The sequence below is a fragment of the Pteropus alecto genome, unplaced genomic scaffold, assembly GCF_000325575.1.
Source record: "Pteropus alecto unplaced genomic scaffold, ASM32557v1 scaffold338, whole genome shotgun sequence".
NCBI lineage: Eukaryota > Metazoa > Chordata > Mammalia > Chiroptera > Pteropodidae > Pteropus > Pteropus alecto.
In genome coordinates, this window is record NW_006441995.1 from 722,983 (window position 1) to 734,933 (window position 11,951).

The following is an 11,951-nucleotide window of genomic DNA, read 5'->3' on the forward strand; positions in this document are numbered from 1 at the left end:
GATTATTAAAATACTCCTTGCTGAGGTCACCCTATCATAAACATTCATGTGGAAAATATCTTCACATTTTTGCCCATTCAGAAAGGTCTGTACTCATGCCTCTTATCCAGATTTCCTTGTCACCAATTTCCAGTCATATTCCTTCTAAGTCCCTGACCATCCAGCCAAATCATTGTCCACAGCCTATGAATTAGTATGTAATTATACATCAAATCATTTTTTCTTCCAAGCACAATGAGCAACTAGTTCCACTGCTCAAAGTACTTCCCAGTGGAAGAATTTCCCTTCACCACTGTCCTTCAGGGAGATGCAGTAGTGTTGCAGCTGTCTGCTTTTAGGTGGTGCCTGCGTATTATGCAGACTCTTCTGTAAACCAGGCCCAAATCTTCTCTTCCTCTGTCCGCTGATCATAGAGAGCTCTTCATGAGGCCAAGGCCATAGATACAGGATAGGAGAGAGAAGGCAGTGTAGCATATGTGGGAACTATATGCATTTGGGCCACTTCTTCATGTAACTTGTGCCTTTAGGTCTACTCTGACCCAATCATGGATATACCACTTACATTTGATGATAAAGTGTTGCTGTTCACACCCAGTGTTATAGTTTGATGAGTCAGATAATACCCAGTTCTTGGTAGGCAACTCAGATTGCATGGTGATGTAGTGGCCTATGATTGGGCAGGCTTTCAGTCTCTACTAAGGCCCAGTAGCAGACCAAGAGCTTTCTCACAGAGAATGGCAGGACTTTGTTCCAAAATCCTAAGGGCTTCTGCTGCAATTCACATGTAGAAGCATTCCAAAGGCTCCAAACAACATCCCTCTCTGCCACCAACAATTAAAGCAGCATTGGATCTGCTGGATTATAGAGCCCAAGCAACAGAGTATGTTGCATAGCAGCCTAGACTACTTGCAGAGCCACCTTCTATTCTAGACCCCACTCAACACTGATAGTTTCTCAGATCACTCAGTAAATGGGCCAGAGTAATACACCCAAATGAGGAATTTGTCTGCAAAATCCAAAGCCCACTAGGCATTATGCCTCTTTTTTGTTTATAGGAGAGGCCAGATCCAATAACTTATTCTTCACTTTAGAAGGGATATCTCAACATGCCCCACACCACGAGGCACCTAGGAATTTCACTGGACCCCTGAATTTTTGTTGGATTTATTTTTCACCCTGTGACACACAAGTCTAACCAATAAGTCTAGAATAGTTGATACTTTTTGCTCAGTAGGTGCAATCAGCATAATGTTATTAATATAATAGACCAGTGCGATATCTTGTTAAAGGGAAAGGTAATCAAGATCTTGAAAAGTAAATTGTAATACGAGGCTAGAGTGTTAAAATACTCCTGAAGTAGGACAAAGCAGTATATTGCTGGCCTTGCCAGCTGAAAGCAAACTGCTTCTGGTGGGCCTTTGACAAGGATGGAGAAAAGGGCATCTTCCACATCAGTAGGTACATACCAGGTACCAGGGGATGTGCTAATTTGCTCAAGCAATGATACCTCACGTGGTGTCATTGTGGTACAGCAGCTGCAATTGAAGTTGTCACCTGGTTAAGTTTATCCTAATCCACTGCCATTCTCACAGATTCATCTGTCTTCTGCACAGGCCAAATAAGCATGTGGTATGAATCACTACCCCAAATCCTTCAAGTTTTTGATCTTGGCAATTCCTCCAATAATGTAGTATTGCTTTTGATTTACTAGAAGTAGTCATAGTGGCTTCACTTGGCCATTCCCACTGTAATAGCACTTCACTCCACAGATCAAAGAGCCAAAGTGGGGACTGTCAACTACTGAGTGCATCTATTCCAGTTACACATTTTGGAAATGAGATGATAATCATTGGATGGATTTGGAGACCCAGTAGTCTCACTATGAAACAGACCTGAGCTATACCTCCATTTATCACCTGGCCTCCATAAGCCCCTACTCTGGTGGGGCACAGTGCTGTTTTGGGTCTCCTGGAATTAGTTTCAGTTCAGAGCCAGTGTCTAGTAATCCTTAAAAAGTCTCATAATTTCCTTCTCTCCAGTGGACAGCTAACTTGGTAAAAGGCCATAGCTCTCTTTGGGGAAGGTTAACAGAAAAATTAGCAGTATGAATTTTCAGTAGTGTATGGGACTCCCTCAAGAAGATTCCTCAAAGGATGCTATGGATTGAATATTTGTGTCTCAGTAAAATTCCTGTGTTCAAGCCTAATCCCCAGTGTGGTGATATTAGGAGATGAGACCTTTGGGGGTTAATTAGGTCATGAAGTAGAGCCCTCATGAATCAGATTAGTGCCCTTCTACGAAGAGATGTGAGAGAGGTGATCTCTGCTCTGCCATGTGAGGACAATAAGACAACCATCTGCAAGCCAGAAGAGGATGTTCACCAGAGACCAACCATGCTGGCATCTTGACCTAGGACTTCCCGACCTCTAAAACTTTGAGAAATAAATTTCTCTTGTTTAAGGCACCTAGCTTGTAGTATTTGTTAGAGCAGCCCAAGCTGACGAAGACAGAAATTGATACCAAGAAGTGGGGTGCTGCCAAAACAATACCTGAAAATGCAGAGGCATCTTTGAATTGGATAATTGGTAGAGACTGGAAGAGTTTTGAGATGCATACTAGAAAAAACTAATACTGCTGTGAAGAGACATGTAAAAGCAGTTCTTGTGAGGTATCAGAGCTGTAGAAAAGCTGTCTTCTTGGAGAATACATGTCATCACATACAGAACATTGATAAAAATATTGACAGTAAAGGACATTTTGATGAGGTTTCAGAAAGGAGGAACATGCTAGAACAACAGAAAAAGGGCATTCTTTGTTAAAAGTGGCAAAGAACTTAGCTGAATTGTGTTCTCGTTCTAGTGTTTTATGGAAGGCAATATTTCAAGCAATGAAATTGTGTATTTTGTTGAGATTTCTAAGCAAAGTGTTTAAGGAGCAGCTTGGTTTCTCCTGCCTGAGTTTATAATCAAATACTGTCTCTGTCTCCATCAACCAGTGAATGGGTAAAAAAAAAAAAAAAAAACTGATATACCCATACAATTTAATAGCACTCCACATTAGAAAGGAATAAACTATTGATATATATATAGCAACATAGGTAAATAATAAAATCATTTGTGCAGAGTAAATGAAGCTTTACACATGAGAGTACATATTCTGATTTCATTTATATGAAATTCTAGGAGAGGCAAAACTAAACTATATTGGAAAGATCAGAAGAGTGGGTGTTGGGGGTCAGGGATTGACTTGGAAGGAACGTGAGGGAACTTTCAGGGTAATGGCAATAGTCTGTTGGTGGTTCCAACAGTAATTGAGATTACCTGCGATTTGTTAGAAATGCAAGTTCTCAGGCTTTACCCCAGATTAAATTAATCAGCAACTCTGAAAGTGGAGGCCATCATTCTATATGTTAACAGTCTCTTCAGATGATTCTGATATAAGCTAACGATGGAGAACCCCTGTTCTATATCTTGGTCATAGTTTGAGTTATAATGGTGAATGCACTTTACAAAACTGAGCAAATGTACACTAAACATTGTATATTTCATTGCATGTAAATTTTATCTCAAAAGGAAAAAGGGATATACTATGTCTACGATTTACTTTGAAATACATCAAAAATAATGTGGATAAAAGTGTGTGAATGTATACATATTCATATGTGTACATGTATACATACACATATATCATGAGTGAAAAGCGGGTTTAACATCAGTGTGTGTGTGTGTGTGTGTGTGTGAGAGAGAGAGAGAGAGAGAGAGAGATTTAACATTAAAGAAGAAATGAGTAATCATTTCAGAGGACAGTATTTTTTGGATAAGATTTAATAGTTTTGAATGATAACTTTTAATAAACTAGAAATAAAATCTGACAGAATAAACTGCAAAACCTAAAATGAAAATTATGCAAAATGGGAAAATGTTAAAAGAGATCTCATCAAAATCAAGAACAAAAAATATTCATCAAACATGTCAAGATGACAATAAAATGTGTATGGAAAAGCAAAGAGCTAAAATAATTGTCTTCTGAAAATGCAGGAACATCAATTTGCCTTACCAAACATCAAGACTTGCTTTTAAAAAGATAGAGTAATTAAAATTATATGGTACTGAATAAATCAATGACACAGGATAGAGAACCCAGAAATAATCCTCCACATATATAGGCTATAATTACTATAAAAAAGAAGTGGCACCGCAGTTAATGGGGAAAGAATTTTCAGGAAGTGGGGCTTGGACAATTGGCTATCCATAAGAATTTTTTTAAATTGTTTCCTACTTCAACTCAACAGTCAATGCCATATAGATTAAAGGAAATCTTTAAAACTTTTAGAAGAAAATAAGTCACAAAAACCATTATCCTTAAAAGATTAATAGATTTCACTGCCTTACAACGAAGAGCATTTAGGAATCAAAAGACATCTTAAAGAAAGTGAAAACGCAAGTCACAAATTGAGAAAGATACTTGACACACATGTAAACTGAAAAAGGATCATTATTAAGAAGATATGAAGAACTGCTCTCCTACAAACCAGTATAAGGCAAGAGTCCTGGTAGGAAAATAGGTAAAAGTCAAAAATAGGCATTTCATAGAGGAAATAGCACATATGGCCCATAAGGTGTTCAACCTCATTAGTAATATGGAAAATATCAAATCAATACCCATTTTACACCCATTTGGCGAAAATTGAGAAGTCAGATGATAACAAATGATGAAGAGATAGATTAAACACTGCTACTAATTGAGAAAATAGTACAACCAATTTTTTTAAATAGCATTATTTCATAAAGTTGAGCATTCATATGTCCTATGACCCAGCAGTTCCTCTGCAAAGTATATGCCCAATAGGATCTTCTATATGCGTGCTAGAAGACAAATGAAAGAATATTCTTTATACTACTAAAATTGTGGTTAACCTATCTTCAGAAGAATCAATAAATGAATTGCAGTGTATACACACAATGACCTGTTGTATAGTAGTGAAAATGAATAAAATAAAAATACAGTTATATGCAACAGCCTGGATTAGAGACAACGAGTGAAAAAGGCAAGAAGATGTTGAAGACTACATCCAGTATGATACCTTTTAGAAGATTGGAAATCAAGCAAGACCATAAACCATATACAGCTTAGACAATTTTCTAAAGCAAAGAAATGATAAAATTCCTCAGTGGTTACCTTGAAAGTAAAACAGGAAGATGAGGTAAAGGAAGGAGTACACTGGGAAATATAAATTATTGCAAATATTCTTGTTCTTGAGTTGAGTTCACAGTGTATCATATTTAAAGTAAAAGAGCACATTACCAGTATTGATGGTGTGTCATGAACCAACATTTATGATGAATACTTTTGTGTATACTTGATATCTTGGAGAAGAAAAAGAAAAAATAGAGATAAGGGGATTGTTTAATACTCCTGCCTGAAAAAGACCAGGCTAGCATGTGATTTTAATAGCTGCTTAAGAAATTAAGTTATGGAGCAAGAAGAGAATTTGCTATTCAGAGTTGAAACCATAAATTGAAGTCTTCTGCTTTGATTTACTTCTTTAAGTTGGAGGGCAATGTATGTGTTATTCTGATTGCTCTTGCTGGTTTAATTATCCATGTATCTTGTAGTGAAAATTTAAACATGTGCTGCTAGTACTAGCCTCATGTTTTTTCTTTTTTAAATTTAAATTAATTTGAATTTTTATTTAATTTGAATTCCACAGTAATACTAGCCATATTTCAAGTGTTAAGTAGCTGCATGTGGCTCATGGCAACTATATTGGGCAGTACAGATTTAGAACATCTCCATCATTACAGAAAGTTATATTGGACAGCCTGGAACTCTTCACACAAGTCAAATACACATTTCAACTTCATTAATATCTCCAGAATTGTGTTAGCTAATCTTTATTAACAAAACAAATATACCTCAGATGACTTTACCATTGACCTATGATTATGAAAGATTGGATAGGTTGTTTTTGTGGGGGGTGAGTTAGCTATCTTTTTTCCTTATATTATCCATAACACTTTAATACTATTTATTATTTGTTAAAGAATAACAGAAGAAATCTAGCCTTCTATTTTATAATTCCACAATTTAAGGTACAATTCATATATAGTTAGAAAACGATGTAATTAACCCCATAATATATTTTTTTGAGACATCAAAGGACTTGGAATTATGAAGAATGGAATTCTGATTCTTTAAAATAATTCAACTAGCATTGAGTAGTACTCTTATAAGAAGTTCCCCTTTCTCATTTCGCTCATATCCTACCTCAGGTCCTACATATAGCAGTTTAAATATTTCATACTAAAATTGTTTGAAAGTATTTATAAATTACTGGTTTATAAGTTATTTGAAAACATGTTATATATTTCTATTTATTAATTTGTATTTGTAGTATTAAATAGTTAATGACAGATTGAAAACTTATTAAAGATACATTTAATGCATTATTATTATTATTGTCTAATGAATAATTATACTGGGATTTTTTTTTTATATGTATACACATATAGTTGTTGAAGTCCGAAGAGGATTCCTCATATAAACCTGTGAAGAAAGCTTGTACTCAACTTGTTGATAACCTAGTTGAGCACATTCTTAAATATGAGGAATCTCTAGCTGGTAAGACATTTTATGTATTGGTCATTAAGTTGATTTTATAAGATATTTTAAAATACTTTGGGCACATTTCTCATTTTTGCCTCTAGCTCTGCTTAGCCTAATAATGAACTACTTTTTAAATCTGTTTTTTGTTTGATGTTGCAGCCTTTATTATATTGTTAAGATTGACTAAGATTACCTAGAGCAGTATAATAAAAGCATAGGCCTCATCTCTTACACATATCTTCAACAGCATATAATTTTAGATGTCATATTGAACAGGAATAAAAGTCCAGGGACTAATGCATATTTAGCTAACTGCACTCATCCAAAAACTGATATCTTTTAAATCCTATAAATTTTCTCTCAAAATGAAATTGTTTTAACTATTATAAAAATGTTTTTAAAAGATTTGTAGTACATTCCTAATATAATTGTTATATAAAATGTGCTTAATCTTGAACTGGAAAGCCGTTAATATTTTTTAAATTAACAAATTCCTTACATATTTAATATTTTATAGTATATTATTTACCAGTGACAAGTCTGAAATTATTAATCAAAATATAAATAAATTATATAAAACTATAAAAGTCATAATTGGCATCTAGTGTTTAAAGCACACAAGACTAACATTACTTCCCATGCCTGGTAATACATTAATGAGGAACAATAGATAGCCTTGGTTATTCTCTAGAATTGGGGGCCATTTGCCTCTTATAGAGGTACATTTATGTTACCTAAGGAAATTATTGATATCCTTTATATTTTTATGGAGTTTTTTTCTTTAATTTTTTTTTTTCCATTTTCCATGTGTACCTCTTTTTTTTTATCTCCTTGTTCTGTTTTCCTTATTTTTTCCTTGTCCTACATTTTAAGGGTGATACTGTTGTTACTAAATGTTATAAAGTTGCTAATCTCCTCTAAAAACTAATTTGCCACCCAAGAACATTTTCCTCTCACCTGAAAAGCATTTTGTTTTCCTTTCTAATGTAGCACCGGTTCAACTTCTTAATTTCTCATTCCTAACACTCTCCTACCATAGTAGCAGCTCTTTTTTTTTCCCAGTACCTTGAAACACAGTATCGCCTCAGCTAAATTGGTTTTGTGCCCCTTTGCTAACTTTCTTTCCCATATTCACTTTCATCCATTTTTAGATACAACCCAACATCATGTTTATTCTCAAAAGCCCAACCCTAAACTTCCCAACTTCCATTCTATTTTTTAACTTCAGTCCTACTCCCTTCAGTGTAAAATTTGCCTTCTACAGTGCAGCCTCTTCTTTATTCTTAATATGTAATTTACATAAAAGACAAAAATGAAATGCAGAAAGTCTAGTATCATAAGAAATGCTAATCTGTTCTATTGAGGCATGTACCTAGTCTATTCAGGGGATAATATTTACTAATTTAAATAATATTCTGTATAATTGTCACTGCCTTGTCATATTTTAGTGTCTTATTTTTTGTTTGTTTTTCCAGACTCTGACAATAAAGGTGTGAATTCTGGAAGATTGGTAGCTTGCATAACCACTTTGTTCTTATTCAGCAAAATAAGACCCCAGCTCATGGTTAAACATGCTATGACTATGCAACCATACCTTACCACTAAATGTAGTGTAAGTATAGAGCCGTCCTATTTTTCTTTTTTATATAAATCATGTACTAAGTATTTTAAATTTAAAATTCACTTTGTGTCGTTCACGTTTTCACTGACAAATGACAGTTATTTTCACGGGCAGATCAACTGTGTCATGTACTCAAGGACATGTTCTAATATTTGTCACAAATTATCTACAAACATTATTTTTCTGATGTACTATAAATAAAATTCAGGCTCCATTTCTCTTTAAGGTCCTCAAGCCAAACCCTCAGTATATGCTTAATAAATGTTGGAACTGTTGTTATAATCTCAAAGATGAATGAGGCAAGAGTTCCTGTCACTGAGAAATTTACTGTTTTTTGGATTCTAAATTTGTGTTTCATTTGTCATTTTTAGTATATTTTATTTTAAACATTTTATTTATTTTTATAATCACCAATATATTGAATATGGAAAATCTAGTATGTCAAAGATGTTAGGCTGTTGAGTTAATATTACACATGCTGTGTTTTCCTGAAATCAAATGTGGAAATAAAACATTGCTTAAAATAATCCAGCAATTTATATGACAGCATGGTGAGTAAAGTGGCTTATTACAAACACTAATTTTTAAAATACTTTGAAAACTTAAAAATGTAAATAATTTTTTACTTATTACTACATTCTCAGCATTCCTAAGGAGCTAATTTTAACTTTTTCTGCCGAATTTGTTTTGCTGCTATGGGCAATTTTTTTGGTGATCTAACTTAAAAAGTTCTAGATCAAAATCTCAGACTTCCTGAGAAATGTTAACTGAAGAAAGTACTAGAAGATAAATATATAAAAACAACATACAGTACTCTGTACTCTGAGACCCTAATTCTATCTTTATGGCTTTTATTACATCCAGAAATAAATTGATTAATGTATAATCTATGGCTAATAATAATAGCTTATATTTATTGAGCATAATGCAAAGCACTGTGAAGAATTTTACATGCCTTATCTCATTTACTTTGTGAAATGTAGGTACCATTATTATCTCAGTTTTACAGGTAAGGAAACTAAGCTTAGAGAATATAAATACTTTGACCAGTGTCACACAGTTAACCAGTGCTAAAGCTGGAATTCAACCCCATGTCAGTTTGCCTTTAGAATCTGGACTATAATGTAACTTCTAAATAGTCCCTGTTTAAACCAATATTTTTGAAGGCAAGGTTACTTTGAAAACAGTTAGTACAGTTTTTTTATATATGTGTGTGTGTATACACACTCAAATATAAAATTTTATGTAAATACAGTCGTTTCCCGTATTTGCAGGGGATACATTGCAAGACACTCAGTGGATGCCTGAAACCGCAGATAGTACCAAACCCTATATATACTGTACTTTTTTCTATATATATACATCTTCTCACTTAAAGGAAACACTATATCGCTTCTCTTTGGCATATCCAAATTGTCAGCATCACTACTCTTGCACTTTGGGGCTATAATGAAGTAAAATAAAGGTTACTTAACACAGGCCCTGCAGTCCTGGAAGAGTCATTCAGATTAACCAAGACAGCTACTAAGTGACTAATGGGCAAAACAATGTGTACACCATGGACACACTGGATAAAGAGATGATTCACGTCCTGGTCCTGGGCAAAATGGAACAGGATGGCGCAAGATTTCATCACACTACTTAGAACAGCACGCTACTTAAAATTTATGAATTGTTTAATTGTAGAATTTTCCATTTAATATTTTCGGATCAAAGTTGACCCTGGGTAAATGAAACCATGGAAAGCAAAACCACAAATAAGGGAGACTACTTACTATAGGGCCACCTCATATATTATAGACACCTTTTTCAATTTTTTTATATCCTATCCCCATCTTTATTTCTCCTTGTCTCGGTATAAGCAACCTATAGTATCCTTACATACTTTATCCATGTTTTTCTATAATTGTGGACGCACATAAATGGTTGACCTGGTTTTTTTAAAAATGAGGTTATGTTATATACAGTTCTAGTAGGCGTATTTATTAAATTCAAATCACGTGAGATATATATATAGTAAGTCTTTCTTTTGAATATATATTATCCATTTTTATGGATGTCCTATGATTAACCATTTCCTATTTTGGCAGGTATTTACAATGACTCCTATTGATAGCTGCTACAAATAATTCCTTAATAAACATTCCTATTTACGTACAGTTGACCCTTGAACAACACAGGTTTGAACTGTGTGAGTCCACTTATACATGGATTTTTTTTTTCCAATAAATAAAGTAGTCGGCCCTTAGTATCTGCAAGATTCACATCCATGGATTCAACCAGCCATGGATTGAAAATAGTGTTTTCTCATTCCCACTCGTGGTTGGTTGAATTCACAGACGTGAAGGACCGACTGTAGTTATGTTTTTGGAGTCAAAAGCTTATATGCAGATTTTTGACTGCTTAGAGGTCGGCACCTCAAACCCCCATATTGTTCCAAGGTCAGCTTTGCTTTTAAAATACTGGTGTTGTTTTTTCTTTGGGATAGATTCTGAGGCATGGACTTGCTAGGTTGTGGAAACTGATTTTAGTTTTGGTTTTGATTTTTAATAGATCTTGCCAGATTGCTGGTGGACATGTTTTATAGCCTCTTTGGAAACCAGTACAGATAACCTGTGTCATTTATGTACTCTCTTCCAGTCTAACAGGTGTAGAGGAATGGTTTTTTGTTAACTTTAATTTCCCTTCCGTGATTTCCAGAGGTCGAATATATTTTTTTATGATATTAACCAGTTGGACTTGATTATCTGTGACTTGACTATTCGTATCATTTGCCCATTTTACCTTTGACTTGTGAGCCCTTTTTTTTCTTTTCAGTAATCTTTAAATGTTTTAGATACTGAACCAGCTTATGTTATATCATTTCCAATATTTCTTCTTAGTGTTATATTCTGCTTTTTTCCATCATGATTTCCATCTTTCTTTAAATTTTTCTTCTAGGTTTTAATATACTTCTCTTATTTGATTTTCCAGACCAGTAATGTTAAGAGTAGTTTCAAAAAATTTGCTAGGTTCTTTATTTGTTTGTTTTTAATTTATTTGCTATGGTGGCATTGGTTAACAAAATCCAATAAGTTTCAGCTGTACACTTTAACAGTAAGGTATATATATATTTACACTGTGTGTTCCATAGTTAGATTTCTTTCTGTCACCACATATTTGACCCCCTTTACCCCATCTGCCTCCCCCCTCTTCCTACCCTCTGGTAATCACTAGTCTGTTATCCATGTCCATCAGGCTCTGTTTGTCTTGTTCCTTTGTTGCTTTTAGGTTTATATCCCGCATATAAGTGATATCATGTGATTTCCAACTTTTTCTGTCTGGCTTATTTTGCTTAGCATGATTACCTCAAGGTCCATCCATGTTGTCGCAAATGGCAGTATTTCATCTCTTATGGCTGAGTAATATTCCATTGTACATAAGTACCACAGCTTTTTTTTCCCGAGCTATACATTTTATTTTTTTTTTAAATGCCAGTTTATGTTTTTCATACTATATATACATAATTTTTTTAAACATTTTTAAAATTTTCCCCTCCCCCCTCCCTTCTGGTAACTGTACCACAGCTTCTTTATCCAGTCATCTATCATAGGACACTTTGGTTGCTTCCATGTCCTGGCCACTGTGAATAATGCTACATTGAACATCGGTGTATGCATATCTTTTTGGATATGGATTTTCAAGTCTTTGGGGTAAATCACAAGTAGTGGGATTGCTGGATAAT

General features: G+C 34.3%; 1 protein-coding gene across 3 annotated transcripts in view; it reads left to right on the top strand.

Annotated features, from left to right (window-relative positions):
• The window catches only part of NIPBL (NIPBL, cohesin loading factor), a 166,465-nt gene that overhangs the window by 134,414 nt on the left and 20,100 nt on the right, over positions 1–11,951 (top strand). For all 3 annotated transcript variants that reach the window (XM_006919488.1, XM_006919489.3, XM_015595321.1), the window contains 2 exons: positions 6,513–6,621; positions 8,082–8,218. In XM_006919488.1, coding sequence (XP_006919550.1) covers positions 6,513–6,621; positions 8,082–8,218 — 246 coding nt within the window. The remainder of the gene's footprint in view (positions 1–6,512; positions 6,622–8,081; positions 8,219–11,951) is intronic.